A 27,586-nucleotide genomic window follows, 5' to 3' on the forward strand; every position below is an offset into this window, starting at 1 on the left:
TGTAATACATTAGGTATGCATTGTAAAGTGTGTGTTTTTGCTTACAATATATATTGTTTAGTATATTAGGAAACTCAGAATATCAATAGAAAGAAAACAGAGGAAGCAGAAGAATTTTAATTGCTAATGATTAGTCAATTGGATGATTCACACATTAGTAATGAAAAATTAACTATAATCATATTTAACACGGTTCTAATATATCATCTTCCTACCAGGTGATAATCTGGCTCTACATAACAACAGAAGTTAACCAACTTTTTTTTTTTTTTTGAGATTAGTCAAAAATTGTGAAAATGGGAATGATACTCCTTCCAACTTTATGTTCCTTAATGGAAGGCAGAGATGCTTCATGAAGTGGTGGTTTTTGTGTAGCTTTCTTTTTTTTAGTTTAAAACCTAACAAAGTACTAATCATAAATTAAGGGGGGGCGGAAACCAGAATGCTTTGGTTAGAGTCTCAGCTGAGTGCATTTTATGTGTTTCACCAAAACACTCAAATCTAAGTTTGAAATATTTAGTTACCACTTCATTCAAGTTAGAGAAACTCGGACCCATTGAGTCTGGTGGTTAGATTAAATGCCCTTTGTACAACAAAATTGTGCCAAATTACTCCAAACATATTTGCCTCCTCAAAGTGTTTTTAATGCACCTATCACTTAGAAGTGATAAGAAAACATAAGGGCAATTGTGTTATTTAATACTCTATATTTTATCATTTAACAAGGTTTTCTAAAGTTGGTTTTATTTTATGGTCCACATTTATATGAAATTATACACACACACACACACACACACACAATTATAATTCTCTCTTCTGTTTCCTCTGTTTTCTTTCTATTGCTATTCTGAGTTTCCTAATACACTAAACAAAATATATTGTAAGCAGAAAAAAGACACTTTATGATGCATACCTAATGTATTAGAAAGTTAGGTGATAATACCTTGTAAAAAATCTTTTGAGTTTTGCTGTGTTTACACTGCATTCTGAGAAGTATTTTATCACCTCTTCTTTTGTGTAAAATCTTTCTGACTTTCAACACAATTTGGTTTCCACACTATATATACGTAGATAGATATATATGTATATGAAAGATGCTGACTGAATTGTTAACTATGATTTCCTCTAGGAATGGAATTTTGCATTATTTAATATTTCTTGGCATTTCTATATATTATTTTTCTAATGGAAAAATTAAATAAAGGTATTTTCATTATGGGAGAACAAACCAGTGCATTCTTTGAGGCCTACTGTATATGCACATTCTCTGGGAAGCTCTTTGACTCATTCTTCATCCCACACCCTGATTAGAATGAAAACCTCACGCCTTTATAGCTCTTGGCATAGCGCTGTCTTTACCATTCTCTTAAGCCTCTGTTTTATTTATTTATTTTTCCTTCAGTAATTGCTGAGTAAAATCAATTTTAAATGAAAGAAACCATTTTTTTTCTTATGTTAAGAGTACATAAATCAATAAATGAAGAACAGGAAATTTTGTGAACATAACATTTTGTTAGCAGAAAACTAGCATTTGCAATTAGACATTTCTAGTTGAATTTTACATTATACAATTACATTCACAATGATATGATAATCTTGTATTAGAATTAAAATCAATTCCTAAAACATACCTTAATATCATATTTTGTTTATGAAAATTGTGTCTTATCTACATTGATCATTATTAAGAAATTACAGGGTTAACAGATGTTTTTAATTGATCACAATTTCCAATTTTAAGAGTCACACTGGTCCATCTGTCTCATTTTCAAATTTCTACTTGTGATGGAAATCAATTACATTCAAAATTTTTACTATTAAATAAGGTTTTCCCGTATACTCAATACAATCTATAATTAAAAGTACAGGTTTTTTTTTGGTCTTAATTTAAGTTTATGATTGTAACAGACAATATTATATACTCAGAAATGTGGAATTAAAGTTGTCGCATTTACTTAATACATCTGTACTGGACATAGTCTATGCTGCTATTTATCAGTATTTGTGTAATTTGGCTTCTCAGCCTTTGCAAAACAGCAGCTGTAATAAAATTTTACTATTTACCTAATTTTTTAATTATTGTTATTATGAATTTCACCATGGGAGATGTATAAAATAGCATCGATTGATAAAGACATGTGTCATAAAGAAGCATTAGTATCTTAAGGAGGCAGAATTTTTAAAAGTCTTTAGAAGAAAATGTGTATTGAAAACTAGTAGAATATCGTTTGTAGCCTTTTTTCATTTTTTAAGAAAAATATTATGATATAATGTTTAAAAAGCTACAACTTAAAAAAAAAAAAAAAAAACCTTTATTCTAGAGCCATGAGTTCATAGCCATACAACATTTGACAAAAGGGAAGAAATCAAGAGTATTATATAAAATAGAAGCTGTGTAAATACTTACACAAGAATAAATAATAATAAACAAATTGCAAAAAAAGTAATAGCAGATGAAATCATAAGGAGGAGAAGAATGAAACAATCAGATATCAATATGAAAACATCTAAATAAAGACCAAATAGAAAAGACCACATGATATTGAAAATAAATTTAAAATTGGAAAAAAATTTATTTTTTTAATTTTACTATATTTAAAATAATTCTGATCATTCTTCATAGTTGAGTAGAAAATTTTAGTTAAAAGATTTAGAGAGTTATGACTCGATTATGGGAAGTTATTTGATTTACTTCAATTAATATCGTTATGTATATTATCAATGTAAAAACAGATATTATGGCAAACAGATAGATGGCAAATCCTCAAATAAAATCTGTTTTGCATTTTTAACAATACCACAATTAGAGCATGAATAGCAAACATTACAAATAATACATACCAGAAAATTTATAGCAGATATTGTGACTTGCCTGTTTCCAAATGCTAGAAAGGGGGAAAAGATGTTATGTGAATACTCATATTTTGGATTGTCACACTATACACAGAATTCAGGCAAGGTTTATCGGATATCACTATCTTCTAATCAAAAGTAATATGTCATATGTAATTGGCCTTTTTGGATGATACTTTTGCAATCTAAAAATATGTAAATATTTTTGCTTTCCACATATACTTTACTTTTAAAAACCTATGATATTTAGAATACAAATGGAATCTATTTTTAATTTGTATTATTAAACTCTTTGAAGTCAGATTTAATCTTGTTTGCACTTTCAAAGCACCTAAGTAGTATGGCTTAACATATAATGGCATCCAATAATATCTCTGATTTTTTAATGTTTAACATTAAAAAGAAAAATACTAATGATATTTTTTATTTTTGTGCTGGTTTGTAATAGGCAATATTTTAAGTATTTTATATTTATATTTATATAAAAACAAACATATGAAGCAAGTATTATTCTTCTCACCTCAAAATAAACAAAAATATAGGTTACATAAATTCTCAAATCGTATAAAGAGTAATGGATAAAATGGAATTTAATACAGCGTCCTAAGGTCACCTTGCTCATAGTAGAAAAGTTGGAATATACAAAAATACTAAAATATAGAATTATTTGATAAGTTCATCATCTGTATTAACCATTTCTTTTTTTCTAGTTAATGTTAGTAGGTATACATGCAACTTAATATGAGATTAGTTAAGAAGAAATTCTACATACATGGTGGTGTATAGCTTGGGTGATTAATGTAGTAGGCAATCCAAGAAGTGAATCCCCAATAAAAGGCACAGCCCTACAAATAACACAAAATAAAAGTTAGGTAATATATATCACATAATTGTAAACCACACACACATAGTTCGACATGCAAAATGTAGCATAAATTTTCTAAGCTAGATAAATTCAATGCTTCTTCACCCAATATATTAGCATTTTAAAACTACTTGTTTAATATCATTCAAGAAATGCATTCCTTTGCTCAACCCTTATTAATATAAATAAATATTTAAAATATATGGCATGTATAACAGTATATTTTAGAAATACTTTTTAAGAATGGTTTGTCTATCAAGTAAGAAATAAGAATGAAGTAATAAAATAATAAACTATTTATTAGATAAGATATATTAATAATCATTTCCCAAAAATAAATGGATAAAAGAATAAATTATTTAATCATTAGTAATTCATGTTGATTGATTAGAAAGGGCAATGGCCTGGTTTTAGAAGTCCTAGGCTATAATACTGATCTTGTACTATACGATAAATTTTAACACCTTCTGTCAAAAGAGAAGGTAGTCTAAATGATTTCTGAGGTTTCTAACAGTTCTAGTGTTCACTATTTCATTATAATGACAACAACAGAATGGCTTTCTTGTTCAGATTTTTAAAAAATAGATATTTACAAAAAATAGAAAAATTTTAATAAGGACATGATATTGAAAATAAATTTTAAATGGGAAAACAATTTAAATAAATTTTGCTTTGAATTGGAAAATTGAATTGTGACATGTTATTTAAATTCAGAAAATTTTCTATTTTCTTGATGGTTGATAACTGTTGCATTTGCCATTTCAAAGAGCAAAGATACTGTCACACACTGACAACTATCATTAATATGGGTGTGTGGTATCATTATTTTAATCACACAGATGTATATTTATAGGAGGGCTCATGGATGAGATTTTTTTTTTTTCAAAAGGCATTTAAAGAATCTGAATTCAATGCTAAGTATTTCCTAAATAAAAGGTGCCTGAGTATATATACCTTGTAACATTAGATCTTGGTAAATCTGTCTATGTAGAGTTATTGGTTGAAGGCAACTCCAAAGAAATATGTCACCCAAGAAATGGTATGTCACAACAGAATGTTTAATATATGCTGATAGTTGAACAACAATAACAAAAAAACTAGACTTGAGGGAAATAAACATGATGGAATTATTTTGCAGATGATCCCAAATGCAAAATTTCTCAATAATAATTAAAATTACTAAACGTATCAAACCCCACCTTTATCAAATTTTTCAAAGGTGTATGTCCTGCAGAAACTTTGTGAACAAATAAGGTTTCCAGAAGATATCGGATATAGTGTATACAGTGACAGAAGCAAGCCAAGCTAGGAAGAAAATAAAACATAAACATTAAGTTTCCTTCAAAAAATCTGTCTTACCTTATGCATAAGATATTTTCATTTCTTTTTTAGTTTATTATGATACCCTATATTAGGAAATATTATTTCCAGTAACCAAAACACAAGTGTTACTTTTAATATTTTTATCCTATAAATTGTCTAAATTTATTTAATAATAAAAGATTGTCACAATAGCCTCTCTATAAATTTACTTCTGATGACATCAGAAATATATTATAATGTCAGTCATAAACTGTATGCTCACACCTGCTCCAGGAATATATATGAATATAATAATTGCAAATGTGCTCATATCAAAATGTCTCTAAATTAAAGTAGATAATTTACAAGTTTTAAAAATTTTCAAAACCTACTTAGAATACATTTGACATTTTATAATATTCAGAGTAACTTTTTCATTGTCTGGTTGTCCTTTAGCAAGTACTATAAATTAAAAGTTTGAATTTCATTTTCTGTGAAGCCAGTGCAACTTGTGTTTTGTTTCATTAGTTTTATTTTTTTTTTGCCAATTTAACATATTCTAATATTTTCGTTGATGCTTTGTGTTTGTTTTTGTTGCTATTGTTTTAAGTTGCCGCCTCTCCTTGTCATTTAGTTAACTACTATTATAAAAATAAATGTCAAATGTGATTTACAAAAGTATATTTTTATACTTAAAAATATTTTCCATCAACATGTGTGCCTATTTTGTTATAAATAAAAATGTAAAATTTCAAAAACATTAGCTGCTATTCAAGAAAATCAATGTGGATCAAAGACTGCATACTCCAATCAATAAACATTGATAAAATAAAACATTGAGTCTCCATTGGGAGTTTATTTTAATTCTTTCTGCTATAAATAATAATGACTTTAAGAAAAACAAACTGATAGATAAATACAAACCAATCTGGCTAAGTCATCAGAGAATTTATCGTTATTTGTTAATTCATAAATATATAATTGTGCACCTATTATAGAAGAGACATGTTCTATGTGATGTGTGTATCTACGAATAATAGACAACCTTCCCCCAAACAATAGAAATATGCAAGAGAACAAACAATGTGGATATCTGTGGGTAATTTCCTAGAGAGTAAGAAAAAAAAAAAGCAAAGTTCTTGATATAGGATGCCTTATGGGTTCAAAAGACTCATGAGGGATTTGGTATTTTTTTAAACTTGTTGGTTCTTTTGTAGAAGTATTTCTAAAAATACCTGAGTAATAAAATTATCCATTTTGTATGAAAATAGAAAAATTAGGTTATGCCCAGCAATGTAGAAGAGCCTTAAATGAGAAATTTGGTTTAAGCTATGATAACTCTGAATTAGTTCACTTATTTACTTTATACTATACTATGAGAACATAGAGACCAAAATAGCATATACAGCTATGGCTTTGTATTTGTCTATATGACACTTTGAATATTATTAGTAACTTGCTAAGTTTGATTTCATTTAAAAATATTTTTAATTTTATTTAATTTTGATTGACTTCCCTCCAGACAATTCTTTCTCTCTTCTATACTTAACTAACTGGACATCCATAAATAGGCTTGGGTTCAATTGTTTTTCCAATCTTAATATTTGAAAATTTATTATCCTTATTAAGCAAGTTTCAAGATATGAGGGCGGTGAAAGAAGACACAGTCTCAACTTCACAGAACCGCTAGGAAGGCAGTGTGTCAAGTTTCTGTTGAAGAAGTATATGAAGGCAATATTGATAAAAGGTTGAAGGTATAAGAGATTTTACTAATGATGAACTTTGAATTGCAGAGGGCATGGTGTAAGGATTCCAGGAGTTGGGAGAGATTCAGGGAAGGCAACAAATAGAGGACAATAGAGTTTATTGAGATAGAATGTAAGAGATGAAAGATAAACTGAAAGTGAACTAAAGAGGGATAAAATATCTAACCATCTAAAGTAGCCTCTTTTAATTAAGGCAGATAATCAAACTGTGAATGCCAAGTGCAAGAAAGGTTTCTTTATCTTAGCCCAGGTGTTGCTAGTTCACTCAATCTCTCTGGGTGGGAGGGACCATGATAATTTTGATTATGTATCCTCTATCTTAAATACTGTTGGTTGAATAAAGAACATATCTGTATTACACCAGGCTATGGACCACCTTTCACTGCACTTGAGGATAAAGATACTGCAGATTTGACTCTAGCCCTAGTGTATAGAGGGGTCTAAGAAATCCAAATAGTTTTGTGACAATTGAGTCACATATATATCTGAACCTAGCAGAAAAAAATACTTTTGATTGATTTGACTCAAAGCTCTTTTGGAGAATTACCTTTGGAGTATGTGGCAAGTGCATATAGCATTTGAAATTCGATCTTTTTAACCTTGAGAAATGACATCACTCGTTCTGAAAATGGATTGCGGTAGAAGCCTTGTGATTATTTTATAAATCTGTACTAGACAATTTCAGAAGTAGTTTTTGTGTTTGTGTGCATCTGCTCTGAAATGATTTCATATAAACTTAACATAGTTCCTATTTTGAAACTATGTTGCACAAATACATCTATCACTGAGATGTTACAAAACATGCTGTATTTGTGTTTCAGAATAGTAACTGTCAGTCAATTCCTTTGAGAATACCACAGAGAGGAAAAAAGTGTTATTTTTTCATGCTGTGCTATATATCTGGTATATGTTATATATGTGGTCTAAAGACTGAATACGATTACATTCTCCTTATGAACTTTCCACCCCATATTCTTTCTAAATGAATTGAGCATTCTCTTCACTTAAGAAAAAGACAAATGTGAATATCCAAAAGGCCCTGAACACCCTGCACTAACTATACTGACCTAACTGTCATCCCTGAGAGCCCGTCTCCCCTTGCCTCTCTGCCTCTGCATTATTTCTTTGTGGTACTACAAAGCACCAATTGCTTTGTACTACTAATGACTTCCATATGAATATTCTTCAAATTTATTAGTTAAAATATGACTCATCTCTCAAAAAAAAAAAAACAATAAAAAACGTTCAAATGCAACTTTCTTAGAAAAACCATCTCAGAACTTCAATCAAGGTCAGATTCTTCTCTTTTATACTCTAAAAGTACCCAATGTAAAATAAATATGTATGTGATTCATTCATCTATCTCATCATACAAAACATTTTTGAACGTTCCTTTAAATCAAGTAATGTGTTAAGCAGAAGATAGACTGAACTTCAAAGTATATTCATTATACAATTTTAACTCTATAAAGGAAAAGACATAAACAAATGATTATATAAATATATAATTTAAAGTAAAAAATTGTATAAAGGAAAGACATTTTAGTAGCGTATTTGTTGTAGAAGGAATAGCTACCGTCAGTAGGAAATTTTAGCTTTTATTTAACATATGAATAAGAGAGAAGGGAGAGGTAATGAGGATAGGGAAGAAGAATGACCTGTAGAAATGCCCTTGTGTGAAAGGAGGCGTGGTAGGTACAAGGGTGAGAAAGGACGTTAATGTCGCTGGAGTACAGATATTAAGGGTAAGGGACAGCTTGATCTGAGATGACAAAGTCAGGATACAAATTATTCTGTCTTTTAGTATCCTTAAGACTTAAATTTTGCTTCTTGATTTTGTCATTTAATAAGGTGTTTTTTTTTTCACATTGCTAATTCTACATCTCAGTGTAACATCTTAAATAATTATTCTTTCTTTTTAATTTGATATGGAGAGAAAAAGATGGGGGATAGAGAGAAAGATAGAGAGACAGGGAGAGAGACAGAGAGAAAGAGAGAGATGGGGGATTGATTATTTTGACAATATGCTAACTACCATATGTATATATTCTGCTTTTATAACTGTCCTAATCTTTTTTCTGTCTTATTTCAAAATAAAATTTTATTTTTGATTTTGACCTACAAAAGGAAATTTGTAAAAACTTTTTTTTTTTTTTCTTGTTTGTTATTTAGGTCATTATTTCTTTCTTAAGCAATGTTGCCTGAGGTTTTAGAGAAGTGTTTATGTTTGAGCTCTATACAGGGACTCTCAATCTTATCATTTTAAGCTTCTTTTGCTATTTCTAAATTTCCAGATTTCTTTTGCTAATTGTAATTATTAGCTTAAATTACCTCAACTTTAAGGTATATTTAATAGTCCCTTGTTTATAAATTTGCAAGTTAGTGTGTAAATATTATTTATGGCTATCTAAAATATATTTCCATAAAATTGAATCCACTTTAATTGACTTTACAAACAATCTTTATTAACATAATATCTGCATATACTAGTTCATCTCCTCCTTAATTTATAAGTACTGTATGTATTACTTACTGTACCACTGGGTGGCATAATCTTTTAGAGCTCTCTTTTATGTCATATATATATGGGATTCTCAAGTAAAAGAGTAGATATATCAACAGAGGTCCTGTGTATTCAGCCAAAAACACCTGAAAATAAGAAAGTGATTTAGATTACACAATAAATTTTTATACATGTTGTTAAGGTTGACTTATGATCTACAGACTTAGCTTATTACATGAACTGGTTAAATAGGCAAGTGAGTACTTCCCTAAAAAAAAACAAATTAGCTAGGTACCAATGTAAATAACAAGAAGCCATCCTTGGAAGAACTAGCCAAGAGATAAAGAGGATAATTATAAATAGTTAATTTAAAATAAAAATAAATATTAAACCTAATTAATGATTTATTTATAAATGGTACATGGAGTTTTTACTTAACTAACCAAAGTATTATAAACATATTTATATATTTCTTTGGGTCTCCTCAGCCACATACATACTCCATCTTCTGTGGGACCTGTCCCTGTCCCTGAATGGCATGGGCTATAGTGCCTGTCTTTAGTTTTTTTAAAAATCTTTTTATAGCAATGCCATCTTGAACTCAATTGATTTGACCCTGATTCGAATTAAAATAATTTAATTCTCTCTTTTGGAAATTTTAGACTTTACTTGTAATAAGTCTGAATGAGTAATTAAAAGAATTGCCCTCCAAATTTTGGAGCTGAGGGGCAACCATATTTGTAGAGAGAAATATCTGATCTATAGAGAGACAATCATGAAATCTGGAAACATCATTGGAAACAATATCATGTGATTGAAAAGAGATTATTTAGCTATCAGGTTTCTGACAGTTTTTGAATCCAGTAACTGTCCATCATTTGATTTTGTTTTTATGCTAAAATCAAGTTAAAGTTAATCTCTGGAATTTTCAGACAGAGAAGGGAAAGTAATTTACCTCTGAGCATTCAAGAAGAGAAGGGATACAGACATGACAATGATAAATTCAACTGCCATTTCTACTTTGCTTTGTCTGCTAATTTTCATTATTTTCTAAGGAAGTAACTTTGAGCTGCACGTTTTCTCAAATATGCAGATGTGCATGTTGATTAGAAATTATGTTATCTATGGTGAAAATTTTGTATAGTTATATGGTCAGAATATGTGATATATATGTATGATTTCATACATATACATATATATGTAATCATATGTATATGTATACATACACACATAAATAGATATTTACATGTAGGTATGTTTAGTTATAAGTCTTCCTTTTAACAATATTCATCATTCATGAACCAAGAAAGACTTGTGTGTGAGGGTAAAAACAATGCAACATATGATAAATTCAGTATAAAAGCTTCCTTGTTACTGAAAAACTATATTAATTTATAGCTTACAACATGCCTGATTATTCAGATATAAAGAAAAATGTTTACCACTTTTAAGTGTCAGCTAATAGAGTCTAGTTAATAATCTAGAATAATGAGGAGAGTGTTTTATTATAACAAAAAGTTTAAAATATTTATTTCAATGCCATCTGATCTAGCTAAGTCAAATTCAAGTAAATTCTACAGTAATATATCAGAAATGATGCTGTGAACATAGTTAACATGGACCAAATGTCACTCTTTATTATATTAATAATAGTGCTATCACAAGTAGAAAGTTTCTCTGTATAGCAGGAAATTAAACTATAATCTTATCTCCATCATCTCCTAAAAATAAATGGAGAAACCTGGCTAGTTTATAGTAATATGTTCTAGGAGGCCCAATATTTTATCAAAGATATCATTCATGCTGAAATATGGAGGTTAGAACTGTATCCAAGTATGAAGACTAGATCCTGACACGAAAGCACTAGAAAATGATAAGAAACAACTTAGACAATGCATCTTTCAAAAAAAAAAAAAGTCTATTTGAGTACAAATAGAAAAAAGGAAGAGAGATGTTTTAAAAACTTAAAACATAATAATAAAATAGTTTTGGATAAATAAAAAGATAAATATTAATAAGATAGCCTTCTGAAAAGGAATAGCTCTTTTTCTACTAAAAAAGAAAGAGTAAAACTGAAACTAAAACCAAAATAACAAGCAATTATACCAGGTAAAAGCTCAAGCAAATCAAACACATTTTCAAAGACTAGCAACTTTTTATTCCAAAAATTTAGTAGCAATTCTATACTAAAAATAAACAGATATACTTTATTTTTACTTTGAAGATATATACTACTTTTAAATTCCAATTTATTTCCAATATCGAATTATTTACCTCTTTATAGAAAGTTATCTGTATTAAATTAATGTGTTGCTTTAAATGTAAAAAAAAAAAAAAATCACTACTTCTACTAGGCAAGCTAGGTAATGGGGATTTTTTGGAACTTCTTTGGAATCTTCAACTTGATAATATGTCTAAACTGAAAAAATAAGGCAATAAGCTGTTTTAGAAAATAAAAATTAAAACGTGTGACTACAATTGTTGCAAATTGATTAGGACCCCTATATATATAGAATGTGCTTAATGAATTTCACCCTCTCTTGAAAAAAAAAAAAACTTTTTAATTCTATTATTAGAGTGGTATTGTCTTTACTTATTTTCTAACATTACAACTGACAGTTGAGAATAAAATTAATTGCACTTTTCACAGTTGTTGAAAATTATTGACAAAAATGAAGTAGTGTCAACTTTAATCTTCTAAATAAAATTATAAGAGCATTTCCCAATAGTAATATCACTTTGTACTCAATGAGGACTGTTGAAGCTAATATGATAGTAGAGGAAAAATTTTTGTCTTTGTGTAATTTAATCATTATAGTAATAACATATAATGGGGAATTCTATTCCAGATTATTCAAACAAACCATTTTAATGAAATCAGTGAGAAAACATAAAGCCTGTTTTCCAGGCTTTAAAAAGTTACTGAGTCATTGAAGAATTACAAAGTTAAGATTTTTTAAATGGAACTTTACAATAGTGATTTAACCTAGGATATGAAGCCTGATAAGAGCCTGATAAGAACACCAAATTTTCTGAGGGTGCCTGAGACAGCAAGGGCAAAAATTGTTGCTTAGTATCTTTCAAAGATGATATAACCTATATAACCCATGGAATTTGGGTTAAGACACAAAAGAGTTATACCCTAGGAGTGAAGATGAAGCCAAAACAGATTGATCTTCACAGATAATGAAACTCAGCTGAAATAATTTCAATCATTGATTAAATTAAGATGGCCTGGACCCATCTGCAGGGTGCTAAATTATCTTTGAAAGAATATAACATTATTCTAAGCCTCATGTTATCTTTAAAATTTTTCATATGTTATCTTTTAAATTTTTGTGCACTAAGGCAGAAATATATAGGTATACAAGTAGTAAAGATATTGTGACCAAAACCAAAGAAACAGAAGACATTCAAAATAGACTAACTGAAGGTTCACTTTACAGAATTACTAGAAAACATACTTTTAAAAAGTAGATTTTATGCTCAAAAGAATAAAAGAAAAGATTAAGAATTTCAGCAGATATTTGAAAACTCTGAAATAAAAAAAGTATGGAAATACATTAAGAACCCCAAAAGAGAATACAAAGAGAATAATGGTGAATCAAAAGGTGAAGAGATTATCCTATTTTTTTTCAAATTGAATATGTATATCAAACTATAGACTCAGTTTACAGTATAAACTCAAAGTAGGATTAATATAAACATGATCATAACTGTGTGCACCTTAGTCAAACTGCTGATAATCAAGCAAAAGAAAGTTGTGAAGTAAGTCAGAGAAAAGACATATTAATTTTAAAGGAGTATAATGAACTATTCAATAGAAACAGTGGGAGTCAACAATCAAAATAATAAAGTTTTGTGAAATGAAGGCAAAAACTACTGCCAACATGGGATTGTTTTTTTTTTTTTTCCCTGCAAAAATATTCTCCAAGAATAAAAATTAAATAAATACATTTCAACATAAACAAGAATTGAGAGAATTCATCAATGGCAGAGCTATAATAAAGCATTAAAGGCATTTTCAGGAAGAAGGATAATGTTACCAGATGTAAGCTAAGTATTAAAAAGAAGAACTAAATTGCCATTAAAATGATAAATCTAAATAAATATCAGCCATATAAAATTATACTGGTGGATTCACATTAAAAATTTATAAAATTAAAATATACTGCAGCAATAGAAGATGAGTCAGAAGGAGCTCAAATATGTTAAAGTCATTCAACTATCTATGAAGTATCTTCACATTAGTAAACAAATTAAGCAATTTATATTAGTTTAATATTTTAAGACCCACATTGTAATCTCTTGAGTAACCACTAGAGTTACTAAAAAAAAAAAGATAATGACCATAATAATACAAGGACTAATAGAAAAGAAAGTATGACAATATAAAATAAGGAAAGAAAAAATAAATAAATAAATAAAATAAGATTAGAAAACACACGGGGCAAATTGAAAGAAAATATTAAGTTGGGAAATTAAAAAATAGATAATTCTTTACAATAAAAATAGGTTATGATTAAAATGTAAAATATCAAACTATTAATCTTTTGGATGAAAACATGGAGAAAAACTCCCAGATCCAGCGCTAGGCAAAAGTTCTTATATATGACAACAAAGGCAAGATTCTTGTTTTAAAAAACAGTAACTAGTTAGAAAACGTTAAAGGTGAAAACTTTTTGCACAGCAACAACAAAATATCCTGTTAAGAGGACGAAAAGATAAATTAATATCTGAGAGAAAATAATAATAAGCCATGTATCAAATAATGTTCTTTTATCTAGAATATAAAAGATACTCTTAAAACTACAGTGTGTACCAGATGAATAAAATTTTATGTTCAAACAAATACCTATACACTGATAGATAACAGCTTTATTTGTAATAGCAAAGTACTGAAAAAACACCTAATGTCTGAAAATGTGTGATAGGTTAAACAAACTCTGTTGCATTCATACAACAGAATACTATTTACAAATAAAAAGGAACTGAATATTGATACATGAAATAACCAGGATGGATTCCAAAGGCACTGTGCTTAGAGAAAAATAAGTATCAATCTCAAAAAAAAAAAAAACAAAAAACAAAAAAACTGTTTAATTCTGTTTATAGAGCATTTGCCACATGACAAAAATATATGAACAGACTGGCGATTGCCCCAGGATAGGGAAGAAAGTGTATGAATATAGAGGAGTAATATCAAGGGAGTTCCTTTGTGGAGATGGAACAATTCTGTATCTGATTTTGGTGATAGATTATGCAAGAGATAAATTGCACAGAACTATATATACTCTCATGCACATGAATGAATGTAAAAATGGTGAGAAATGAATATGATCTTTAGTCTCTAGTTAATAGGATTTATATGATGAGGATTATTATATTATTTTATTAACCCTTTCTCCTAAGTCTTTCAATAAGTTCAAAGAGAGAAGAATTTTCTTAACATTCAGTGACAACATATTCATACTTGATGCATAATATTAGTAAAATCTTAATTTTGACCTTGCTAAATTAAATAAATTGTTTCTAAAGGAAAAAAAAAAGCAATCTAATAATGCTTTCATTTTAGGAGAACATTTTAACATTTCGTAAATGTACAAGAATGTTATGTGTGGTAAAATATTGCTTTTATTGTATAATTCAGTTGATATAATGTGGGTGTGATTGCAATGTAATGCATTTTTAGCATTTAATAGGACTGACTCATATAGAGCAAAAGGATGTGTGAACCATAGGGTTGATTTTAAAATAGCCAGCCTATTTTCAGAGTTCTCTTTGTCACTTAAATGACTTTCCTCTCAGATAAGTTATAATTTTCTAGTACAATTGTCATAGAATTCTACCTTAGCACTTTTTCTCCTCAGTGCTTATCCAAATGATGCAGCTGGAATTTCTAATGAACTCGCAGTTAATGCCACTCACCCTGACACAATTTCTGTAGACAGAATCCCCTTTTTATCATAAATGTGGACAAAGACTGAATATTTTAACCTTTAAAGATCAAAATTTTCTCGTCTAAAATCTCGTTTAGCAAAAATCTGTAGATATTACATTTAAGTATCAAATCCTTTGCTTACACAATGTCTGCAGCTTGAATTAATAGGTTCTTTTATAAACATTATAATATACTTCGAAAGGATTCAGAATATTCTAAATTCAGTTTTTAGTACAACAAATTAGTACTCTAAAGCTCAACAAGCTGGAAAATAAAGCAACTCTTTCACCAACAAAACTAAAATATACATAATTATCTAAGTGTAGGAAGATAATATATATTAAAGGATATATAGTTAGAAAAGTAAAGGATGTGATGATATTTTAACTAATGAATGTAAAACTTGATTTTCTCTTTGAGAATTAAATAATAAAGCATGATTTACCTTGTGTATATAATAATTTTAAAAAGTTGATTGACTGTAAAGGGAAAGCTCAAAGAAGTAAGGATGATAATGTTGATTGTTAATGCTGGGAAAAAGGAAAGCGATTTTAAATAGAAAATATTAAATGTGTAATCACATAACAAATATGGAATAGAATATAATCAAAAAAATCTTAACTTCTAAACAATATGAATACGTTTAATTTAATTAAAAAATAGAATGATTGCATTATTCTTTGTATATCAGTGTCAAAATTATTTATCAGATTAACAATTTCATTACTTCTATCACTAAATATCACAGCATTTCTTCTTGCTACTAAAGTTATTCCACCTATCTTTTTCCTTACTCATGAACAGTTCAATACTTGTGAACTATTGTCAAGTATTTTCTCTGTTTCTTAGTCCTCCATGTCTTTTAATGTAGTCTTCTTTCTTCTAAAGTCATTGGACTCACTTGCCACCACTTTGAAAACTTCTCCTCCAAAGAGAAACAAACACCACCACCACTCCCCACCCACACACACATCGAAGAAGTCTTACTACTTCACTCACAGTTTGCAAACTGTCCTCCCACTGACTTAGAACATTTTTTATTGAATATTTTATCTCCCCCCCATTGCAATGTCAAAAGGGTCTTCATTATTCAAAGATCCTAGAAGGAAAAGCTGAGAAAATGTCATTTAACTGACAAGGCATTTGGGAAGCAGAAATGGGGCCATCAGTTATGGAATAGACTGACATTTAAAAAGGACTTTATCTTCCTTCTTTCGACTGTGTGTTTCTAATTGTTTTAATTTTTGAATGAAATTTTCGCCACTGATCATAGTAAGAATGGAAAATGTACTTATTTTTTAAAATTAAATTAAGTTGAATTTTTGTTAAAATTATCGGAGTGTCATTGGTTGATAAAATCATATGTTTCATGTGTACAATTCAATAATACATCATTGTGTGTAAAATAACATTCAATACAATATTTTGTTCCACTATGAGTTTATTTGACAGAATTTGTCCTCTCTGTCAGCAAATTATTCACATCAAAATGTGAGACATGTATATTGCATTTCAAATTGATACTTACTGTAGTCCAACTGACCTGTTGACCTAGGTCTGTAAAATAGAGTGTGACAATGGAGGAAGCTGCAATACTTTGAATAGTTACATAGTCCTTCAAAAAAGTCCCACCTTAAATAATAAGAAAATATTATTTTAATAACATTTCAAGGCATAATGATAAATATTTTTAATATGAAACCAGTGAAAGCTAAGGATAAATTTTACATAGAAATTGCATGCACAATATATCTTTAAAGTAAAATAAATTGTGAATATATCCATTTTATAAAATATATCTAGCAAATTTTCAAATGCACAGTAGTTTCCCAATATATATAAAATGCATACTATAACTGCTAATATCCTATTGTGTTTTGAGGAAATGTAAAAGTTGATAATCATAATCAAATATGATGCAAAGTATTTTTAAAGTATAGTTTTGGGTATCAGTAGACTTACATTTCAACTGTTCTCTAAATAATTTTATTATAGTATAAATTAACTGGGGTAAAATGATTTTAATAGTCATTGCAAGCATGAAAGGAGAGGCATGATTTACCTTTTTAAAAAATTGTTATGGATATTTTATGGAAAATGGAAAGAAAAGAAGTAAGGAAATTATTTAGGAGGAGCTCTAAATTCATCAAGTCGGAGATGATGTTTGTTTGGATTAAGTGGCACTGGTGGAAATGTTAAAATTGATCACTTCCAGATATATTTTAACATAGAGTAGATTCAACTTGAGAGGAGAGGATTCAATGAGATATAGATTGATCTTAGACTTTTGGCCTGAATACTTAGGTACATTGCAACCTCATTAACTGTCATGAAGAATATTGAGGAAAGCAGGATTTGTAAGTGAAAATTAAGATTCTGTATATTATGTTAAGTATGTGATATCTACCAGACATTCAGGTGGGAGCTGTCAAGTAGGCAGTTGGGTAGATGTATGTGTAGATATTCAAAAGTCATTAACATTTAAAATCATGGGGCTTAATGAGATTATTTATGTATTTAGTATAAAAAGAAAACAAAGAAATCTAAAACAGCTTTCTAGCAGTAAGAGAAATATACATTAAATATTACTGAGCAGAGGATCTAGCCATATTGTGTATTCAAGCTAATAAATTAGTATGCTTTTAAGGAGTTAAATATATGGTAATTTGTTACCCAGCAATAGGAAACTAAAGCAATGTGGATCAAGGTAAAGAATTTGAAATCTAAATGGTCAATAATGTCATTGTGACAATCATGTTTAACAACATCAAATGTTAATAAAGATAAAAAATTCTGATAGCTTTGACCACTTGAAAGTGTGACGAAAACATCTTTCCAATATACAACTATTGACACCTTTTGGGAGGAGATTATTTTCTACTCTTCTATCACACTTTCTCACTTCAGGAAACAGAGTATTTTTAAATGGAGTCTCATCAATAGAATATTTGAATAAAACAACTCTACAGAGTCCAGATATATCATTAATCATGCCACTTTTAGATTCAGGTATCAGGGACCCCTGTCCTTGGCCTTCCATGCTTATGTCCTTTTTCCTAATGGAGAGGAATATGTAGGACCAAGAGAACATGCCTAAAGAGAGCCATACCAACTCTTCCTAGATCATACTTTAGCAAATATATGTAAACATTCAGGCCTTGCTTTGTTTTGGTGTTGTCTTTATTTTAAAAATAGTATAACTATGTTTATAGTTGTAATTATGATTGATAAAACATCTACCATATGTAAATCATTATAGTGTTTTATAAACACAATCTTATTTAATACTTACAAAAAATAAATTAGGATCTTTATAAGCTCTACTTTACAAAAGAAGATCCTATAGATAATAAGTCGAAGAGTCAGGTTTAAAATTATGAGTTATTCCAAATTACCTCTTCTTTGTACCATATCCTGCTTGTCTCAGGCAGTTAATTGACTCCCCAAAAACCGTTATCACATTTCTACGCAAGGACACTTGACTATACTTATTCAAACCACACCCTGGTACACTCAACCAGGTAAATAAATGTGAGGGGAAAGTAAAAATTCACATTTCATAGAAAGATTGAATTAACAGTAATTCCTCAGTCCATTATAGTGTCCTTAAAATTGAACTTACATTTGACATTGATGCCTGTGGCATTCTCAGTCTTCTTTATATTAGTCAAGTTGAGAAAACAATGCCATTATTTAATTTGTTATTTCAGCATCCATGAGTTGAAAGGCATATGTACCTGATACATACTAGGCCATGTAGAGAAAAAAATAAACAAGACGACAACTTTTCTATTTTAAACTCTAGCAAGATGGGAATTTGTCTTGAACATTTGAAGTTGGAAGAATTTGAGACCATCAAGAAAGTGCTACTTCTAAGAATGCCATGGATTCCTATATTATTTACATAGAGATCTCAGAGAAATATGGAATGTTTGACAACAATGAAAACAAGCACAATATCTTAGAGAGATACACAGAAATCATCATTTCCTTATATAAATATGATATCTGAAAAACGAAAGCCTTAATATTAGAAAAAGCAACAGAAAAAATTCGATTTACCATTTTATGGAAACATTAAGAGATTAAAATTCCTTAATAGACGCCTCTTACAGATTTACCATTATGGACTTCGACTAAATATTCCTCCAAAATTTACATTCTACCCACAGTTGATTTTAACAAGTGCAAATTCAAGATCAAGTTGATTTGATATCAGTAATAATGACCTTTAGCAGGACTCATCTTTAAGTGTATCTATTTATAAATTTTCTAAATAAAGAATAGGATGTGATATTTTGAAAAACTTGAGACTTAATGGATATAATACTTCTTCCTCTAATGCATCTGTTTCTGTTCCTCCTTAACTCATTTATTATGTTTTAGAATAGAAAAAAAAAAAAAAAAAAGAGGTAAGCTGTATCCCTGAGGATATATTAGAAGATGGAAGAAGGAGAGAATAGAGCAGTAAAAGCTTTAGAGACAGAAAGAAGTTAGTTCAGATCCTGCCTCCAATACATGCTGACAATGAATAGCAAAAATTATTTCTTTAAAACTAAAATTCTTTATCCATAAAAGTGGCGCATAAGCTTGTTGGGAGGATCACATGAGATAATAGAGTTAATTTATTGCAGTACCTGTCATTTAGTAAGTGATAAATACATATTAGCTATTAATGGCAGAAAAGGGATTCTAATTTAAGTAGATAGTGAAAGTTGATTCTCACCACTTTCTAGCTGCAGGCCAACTCGGGAAGGGTACCACTTAGGACCTATTAAATAAAAAAAAAAATTAATAATATTTAGTTGTCAGCACAAGTATAAACACATTTTTAAATGTATTTTTAATTCAAAGACAAATTAGATGTTAAGAAGTGAATAAAATGGTTGTCCAGGGTCAGAAATGGAGATAGTGGTTACCCTTGGCAGGGCAATGAGAAGCAGTAGTGGATAGTTCTGAAAGTAACATGATGGGAGCTTTAGGGTTGACAATTTTCTGCTCTTTGTTCTGCGTGCAACTGGTTATGTAAAATGTATTCAATTTGTAGATATGTACCAAGGTATGTGAACTATGACTTGTGCACTTTTTGCAAGTTATTTTTCAGTAAAAAGATTAAGTAACTTCATTTAAAACTGGAGAACTTTGATCTCATGTAAAATATATTTAATCTGCTCAGGTAAAAGTGAGTTATTTTTTCTATCAGGAGTAAGGCACTTTATCAGAATGATATGTATTATTGACTTTTAATATATGGGCATATTTATTATAGTAAAAACATCACTTTAGTATCTTCTACTTATACTCTCATTAGGAATAACGATTATTAAAAGTTCTATCCGAATAGGAAAATCAAAACATCTTTATTATGCATTGCTATAATAAAAAGTTTGTTTACAACAACCAGAATGTCTTTTCTCTTAAAATAAATTATATGTTATTATTTTAAACTCCCTATTGAAAATTTAATTCTTAACTTTGAAGTCCAATTTTAAGCAAATTAATTTGATAAATAATGAATTGAAAGAAAAGTATTTAACAAGTAAATACTTGGTAAAGGAATATTCCACAATTATTTTGTTTTCAAAACATTACTTTTCAAAGTGTCAGTAATGAGTGGTGATAATGTGACATAACTAGACTATTGCAATCAATTCTCTAAATTTACTGCTAAAGACCACTTATCCATGCAAATTCTAATAGACAAAAAATTTGCAAGTCAAAAACTGTAGTCACAAATTAAAACCTACTTAGCCTATTCAAAAAAACAATAATAATATTTTAAAAAACCTACTTAGGATTACATACAAACAAAATTTAGTAACATGGCAAATAAGGAAGGCACAAACATTTAACTTTGGCATTTGCTTTTTAAATTAGAAAATATGCAGAAAAAGACACTTTATTTTTGTTTTGTTTTTGTATTTACTAAAATAATTTTTATTATTTATATAGTCATTTGCTATTCTGAAATAAATGCTAACATTATTTGTTGAAAAGTATTTAGAGGTATATCTACCTTTATTACTCATACTGGAAATCTGCTGCCAAAGAAGATATGATGTAAATAAATGTAACAGAGACATATACAGTTTTAATTAAATTTCCAACTGTGGTTATTTGGAAAAATACAAACCTTACGAGAATCCATTTATATTTGACAGATAGTCATTGAGCACCTGTGGTTAGTGTACATACACTGTTATATTCTGACTATTCTAATAACATTCATATAAGACAACTCTTTCAATAATGCTTTATGATGCCTTTCATGGTGAAAATGTCAATGCAAAAATAACTCTATTATTATAAGCAAATAGATATGTCTAAGAACTACATGAGTGAATACTAGCAGAATCTACAATGGCAAATCAGAGAAGTTAAAAGCTCTAAACACCTTCAAGAAAATCCATGTCCTTCCACCTCTCTTAACATGGATAAACTATAAATTTACTGATGAAATAACTTGGCATTTACAAGTTGTGATCTTTGAACACTGTGTCTTAGACAAAGAGAGTTATTAACTGCCTATGTAAGCCTTTAGATTAGTTTCAGGCATTTTTTAAATGAACAAAGCAAACTTTTTCTGAAACATTCTGTACTTGCTGGAGGGAGATAGAGTAGGCTAGAAAAATGGCAGAATAAAAAACAGTTTATATATCATAAAAGACATGCATTGCATAAGGATTTTTAGCATGAATTATCTAAAAGATCATTTATAATGATGAGCACATTGAACTTAAACAACTGGTTCACAGCTGAATTATGTATAATGTATTAGGTATAATGTATCTGTCAGTATCTGAAATTATTTAAGATGTGTAATTTGATTTCTGTAACTCTCTTCATATTCAAACTATGCCTTTGAGTTCTTTCCTCAGTAATTGGAAGTGTTCATGTCACTATGTAATAACATTCTAAATAAGTAATGCCTTCATGTAATTCAAATATATTTATTTTAATAAGGTAATATTTTCCAAACTGCTGGTTGTGACCCATTAGTAAATTAAAAAATAGAATTAGTGTGTTATTCTCAGTATCCTCATATAAAGATTTAAGATAGGATAGGACAGGACAGGACAGGACAGGACAGCACAGCACAGCACAGCATAGTATAGAAAAAAGAATAAAATAAAATAGAAAAAAAGAGAAATGGTTGTCATGGTGCTGGATGCAACATATTAACATAAATCATAGATAGGTTAAGTATTGTTTTTTGAACTATCCTTTCAATAGTTTCAATCATATAAACATATTTATGTTTTTATAAAACTAATATGCATTTCTTACTCTAATTCTTAGTCAAAAAAGTTTGAAATTCACAGGTGTAAAAATATATGTGTATATTAAATATTCTAAAACTATGTATTATAGAACTTTTACCTAAAAATCAACACTAGTGATTGAATTAAATCCTGTAATATAAAACAGATTTGAAGAGTTTGAATATTTGACTTCTTTAAAAGGATTTTTTAAAAATTCTGAATGATTAAGGAAGAGGGTAATATAAATTATATTAAATATAAATAATCTAAAATATAAGCCATTTTCATTCAAGTTCATATGCCAGATGCCTGCCCTTGTTTTCTTTTAGCCTAATAATGATTGCCATAATTTTTATTATGATTAGATATTGGTAAACAATATAAATTTTAACTTAAATGCACCACTCATGTTTTCAGAGATCTAATTTTAGAAATGATAAACGTTAGACAAGTAAAATATTTTATTTCTGACTTACTGATAGTATATATTCTATCTTTGCATATATGAAAATATAGAGCCAATTAGTCAAGACATAAAGAATAAAGCACACATAGATTAAGTTATTTAGTGTCATGTCTCATTTATAAAATATTAATTATGTTATTGATAGTTCTTGATTACAGATGATATTAAATATTTAACTGAAGCCTATGAGCCTATGTGTCATATTATTACTGAAAGAAGAGAAATAGATACAAAAATAGTGGAGAAATTTTTCAGAAATAATTAGTGTCCTTTCTAACCTAGAACCCTGAATTCCTCACCTAAGACTCTAGGTAAAACTTGTGACCTAACCTCTACCCTTTTCTTGATATCAGCAATTCCAATAAGAAGGAGAAGTTCTGAGAGCAGTTAAGAATTAAACTAAAAACACTACTTAATTTATGTGATGGAATATTTATAGTGGACCATGGAGACTTTTGGGGGAGAAAAAAATGGTGATCAATTTTTATTCTGTACTGTCTGTGGCTGGTATTATGAGATTGGATGAAGTGTAAATAAAAACAGAATATAGTTTTGAGAAGTATGCTATGCAGAGCTGGCTCTGAACACTTAAATAGAATTAGTGTGTTATTCTCAGTATCCTCATATAAAGATTTAAGATAGGATAGGACAGGACAGGACAGGACAGGACAGCACAGCACAGCACAGCACAGCATAGTATAGAAAAAAGAATAAAATAAAATAGAAAAAAAGAGAAATGGTTGTCATGGTGCTGGATGCAACATATTAACATAAATCATAGATAGGTATAACACACTAATTCTGTTTAAGAGTTTAGTGGAAGAAAGGTAAAACAATGTTCTATAAGTTTCTATTTGGCTCAGTTGAGTTCCTCAAGATTCTAGAACTTTATGTAGGAGAAAATAAGTGAAGTAAAATGTCTTTACATGAAAATGTAAAATAAAGACATTACTAGTTAGACTAACAAATCTTACACTCAATAGACATTTTCTGTCTCTGAGTAGATGAACATCTAAAGGATCAACTTTGAGAAAAAGAAATTAATTCCAGGACTAATAGATGAGATAAACTAAATGATATTGAGCAAAGAAACTAACATATATGTAGATGATTCTATGTGAAATCACATAATTTCTCTATATTTGATTATATAAAACAATAATGATAATTTATATTTATATACAAAAATAAAATACTGGAGAACAAAAAATACAAAATGGAAGGTGTTTGGACTTAAAGCATTATGAATACCTTGTGTATTAAGGAAGAATGTAAAAATAGTGATAAACCTTAGATTTTGATAAAATACTTTTTAAAAATAGTTTTATTAGTAAAATTTCATACTTATATGAAGCCAAACTTTTCTTAATAACTTCCACCTATTTTCCTTATACTGTCATCCAAAGATGTATACAGCTTTCTCCTTTTCTGTCAGGTAAAAGCCTGCTCCAATGGGAAGTTCTCGGTGTACAAAACAAAATTACGAGACAGTCAGTGTCGACCAGGAAATTGAATGCTAAATAGGAAACATGAAGGCATGACCGAATGTCCTGTGCACATTGCATTTATCATTTTAGTTATATTTCTTTATTAGTTAGTACAGTACTGTTATGCTCTTTCTAAACAGTAAAAGCTTGAAAATCTGAACAAAAGGGCAGGCACATGAATTCTGTTTCTTTTTTCATAAGAAATTAACATCAAGTATTATTAGACAAAAGTCTGCCTTGTATTGAAACACTGGCTGCTAATTTAGTACTGTTGAATCAGTTTTATTTGTTAGAAATGATTCATTCATTATATTACTTCGCTGAAACTAAATGAACCATTTTATTTCCTATAAACCATTTCTTTGCAGTTACATAAATGCCACCTAGATAATTAAGTGATCAAGAGAAAATGGAATCAAGGATGCCAGTAAGATATAATATGTGTGATTGTGTTTCATATATGTGAAAAATAAGAGAACCATTTCTTATCTCATATCCAACAACAAAAATTTTTAACACTCAAAACAGCACCAACCAATATATATAATTTTGCTGACCTTGAAAAGAAAATGCATCTGCTAGAAAGTTTGCTATTACAAAGTACTCAAATAAGAAAGACAGAGTGCTATAACACTGTATAATGAGCAACTGCAAAGCAAGTCTTCTTAGGAAAACAGACATGGTTCTAAAAATGGAAAATTCAAAAGCTGCATTAACAGATATTCGAAATTACAAAATAAAAAGTATGAAAGCAAGAGGCATAAAGCAGCAAGCCAATTTCACTAATAAATTCACTAAAATACAAGACACAAAGCAAGAATAATATAGGACAGAAAGAAGAGCATAAAGAATACAACCAAACTATTTATCTTCACTAGTTTAAGTTTATAACCAGTTTCTTCATCTAATTACCCACCATACCAGGGTTGGTCATCATGCCTACATTTCCATTTACATTAGACACCATTATCTGTCCAAGTACCTCGGAGCATCCATCATCATAACACTTCTCCATTTTGCTTTGCACAGCTACTAACCATACCTGACTGTCCATCTCTCCATGCCTTCTCAGACTCCCCCAATCTACATTAGGGCACTCCTACTCTGTCATCAGCAAATCCTTCTAAATTAGCAACTTCTATTCAAAAATCCCTCTATCTTCTTACTTTGATATAAAACTTATCTGTATCTTCTTTAACTGGTATTCATTTTTCACACTAAACCCATCCAATTGCAGAACTTATGTGTATAAGATACCCTTCTTGCTATTAAATCTAAAACACTTGTTCTCCTCATGGAATGCAAATCACGAGACCTTACTATCTAATATTATTTCTTCTTGTTGCCATCTATGATGGACACCTAAATCACTGATAACTTTAACTTGGAATATTCTCTCCTTGACTACTCATTTATCTTTGTAGATGTTTTTAATGTAACTAATTACCTGTCCTTTAGTTCCTCTATCAACTCATCCAATATTCTCTACAGTAATATGCTGAGTAATAATGTTTCCATTAATAATTGACTCTGTATACAAAAGTCATCTCATAAAATTATAAGGGAGCTGAGAAATTCCTATCACTTGATGATATTGTAGCCATCATAAAATCATAGTCCAATGTATTAATATAATTTTACTTTATAAAGTTATAAAGTTTATAATGTAAAATACAATAAGCTGAGGTTAATTTATTATTGAAGAAAATTATTTCTATATAAATTTAGTATAGCTTAAGTATTTATAAAGTCTACAATAGTGTACAGTAATACCTTATGCCTTCACATTCATTCACCATGCACACACTGACTCACCCAGAGCAACTCTCAGTCCTGCAAGCTCCATTCAGGGTAACTGCTCTATACCGGTGTCCATATTTTATCTTTTATACCATTTTTTTTACTGTACCTTTTCTATATTTAAATACACAGATACAATTGTGTTACAGTTGCAGTTTTCAGTATAATACCATGCTGTATAGGTTTGTAGCTTAGGAGCAATAGGCTATACCATCTAGGTTTGTGTAAGTGTACTTTATGATGTTCACACAATGACAAAATTGCCTAAAGATTCATTTCTCAGAAAATATCCCATTAAATAAACAATGCATGACTGTATCTACCATTTCATTTTTTCCCAGAGTTTATGCTCAGCAATAAATGTACCATGTCAAAAATACAAAATTGAAACATCCTACTTTCTCATCACCACTTCTTTTCCTTCCTACTTAATTAAGCTAGTATTTCTAGTTCAAATATTCTTTGGTTCTTTAAGGATTTTCCAATAATTATTTTATGATTTTCACTATGAAAAATTTCTTATTTTTCCTGCATTGTCGTTCTTCTCTAGGCTCAATTCTAGGATCCTTAACTATAATCATACCCTAATTAAGGATCTTAACTACTTTGGCCAACTTTCCCTCTATCTCACTACTTGGAAAACACCAAAACTTATTATCTTCAACTATTCCATTTTCTGTTTCTGAATTGGGTTTTCGAACGACTCTTTTACAGAGAAACTTTCCCTGACCTCAGTATTAACTTTGCAGTTACCTTCTCCCATAACTTTGTTCTTGATCTTTCTATCTGAAATTATTTTATGTACCTAATAAGATGTTTAATATACATTTCTTCTTACTGTTGTGCAATATCCATGAGAACAGGTAGCCATGATCATTTTTATGACAACTATATATGCAGTGATTAGAAGATTGCTTGGCATAGAGGTATGTGTGATTGTACATGATTTGAATATATACATGGCCTCTTATAGAAGGAGAATTGGTAGATATGGTAGGAATGTATACACAATAGTTTTAATCAAGTGTGAGGTTAGTTATTTATAATAAATATTTTCACAATATAAAGAGTCAGTGTTTTATTGCTAGTTAACTGCAGTCAGTGGGTATTGACAGAGTTTAAATCCTGAGACTATAATCTACTAGTTGTTTTATTTATCTTGGGCATGTTATCTCTCAAAATTGTATTTTTCTCATCTGTTAAGCAAAAAAATTTTTTAAAACCAGAGAGGCAACAGAGGTATCTAACTATCAGGAATATTATGAGCTTTAAATGAAATAAATTACCAAAAACTGTTAAGAACTAATTTAAAAAGTATTATTAACTATTGTTTTAAAACCA

General features: G+C 29.2%; 1 protein-coding gene across 1 annotated transcript in view; it reads right to left on the reverse strand.

The window, feature by feature from the left end:
• Positions 1-27,586, reverse strand: part of TECRL (trans-2,3-enoyl-CoA reductase like) — a 92,252-nt gene that overhangs the window by 15,004 nt on the left and 49,662 nt on the right. Inside the window, exons 3-8 of the mRNA XM_039844955.1 lie at positions 19,957-20,001; positions 16,759-16,862; positions 9,320-9,435; positions 4,918-5,023; positions 3,626-3,698; positions 2,842-2,885 (exon numbers count right to left, since the gene is read on the reverse strand). Coding sequence (XP_039700889.1) covers positions 2,842-2,885; positions 3,626-3,698; positions 4,918-5,023; positions 9,320-9,435; positions 16,759-16,862; positions 19,957-20,001 — 488 coding nt within the window. The remainder of the gene's footprint in view (positions 1-2,841; positions 2,886-3,625; positions 3,699-4,917; positions 5,024-9,319; positions 9,436-16,758; positions 16,863-19,956; positions 20,002-27,586) is intronic.

The sequence above is a fragment of the Pteropus medius genome, unplaced genomic scaffold (genome assembly GCF_902729225.1).
Source record: "Pteropus medius unplaced genomic scaffold, Ma_sr-lr_union100, whole genome shotgun sequence".
NCBI classification, from domain to species: Eukaryota; Metazoa; Chordata; class Mammalia; order Chiroptera; family Pteropodidae; genus Pteropus; species Pteropus medius.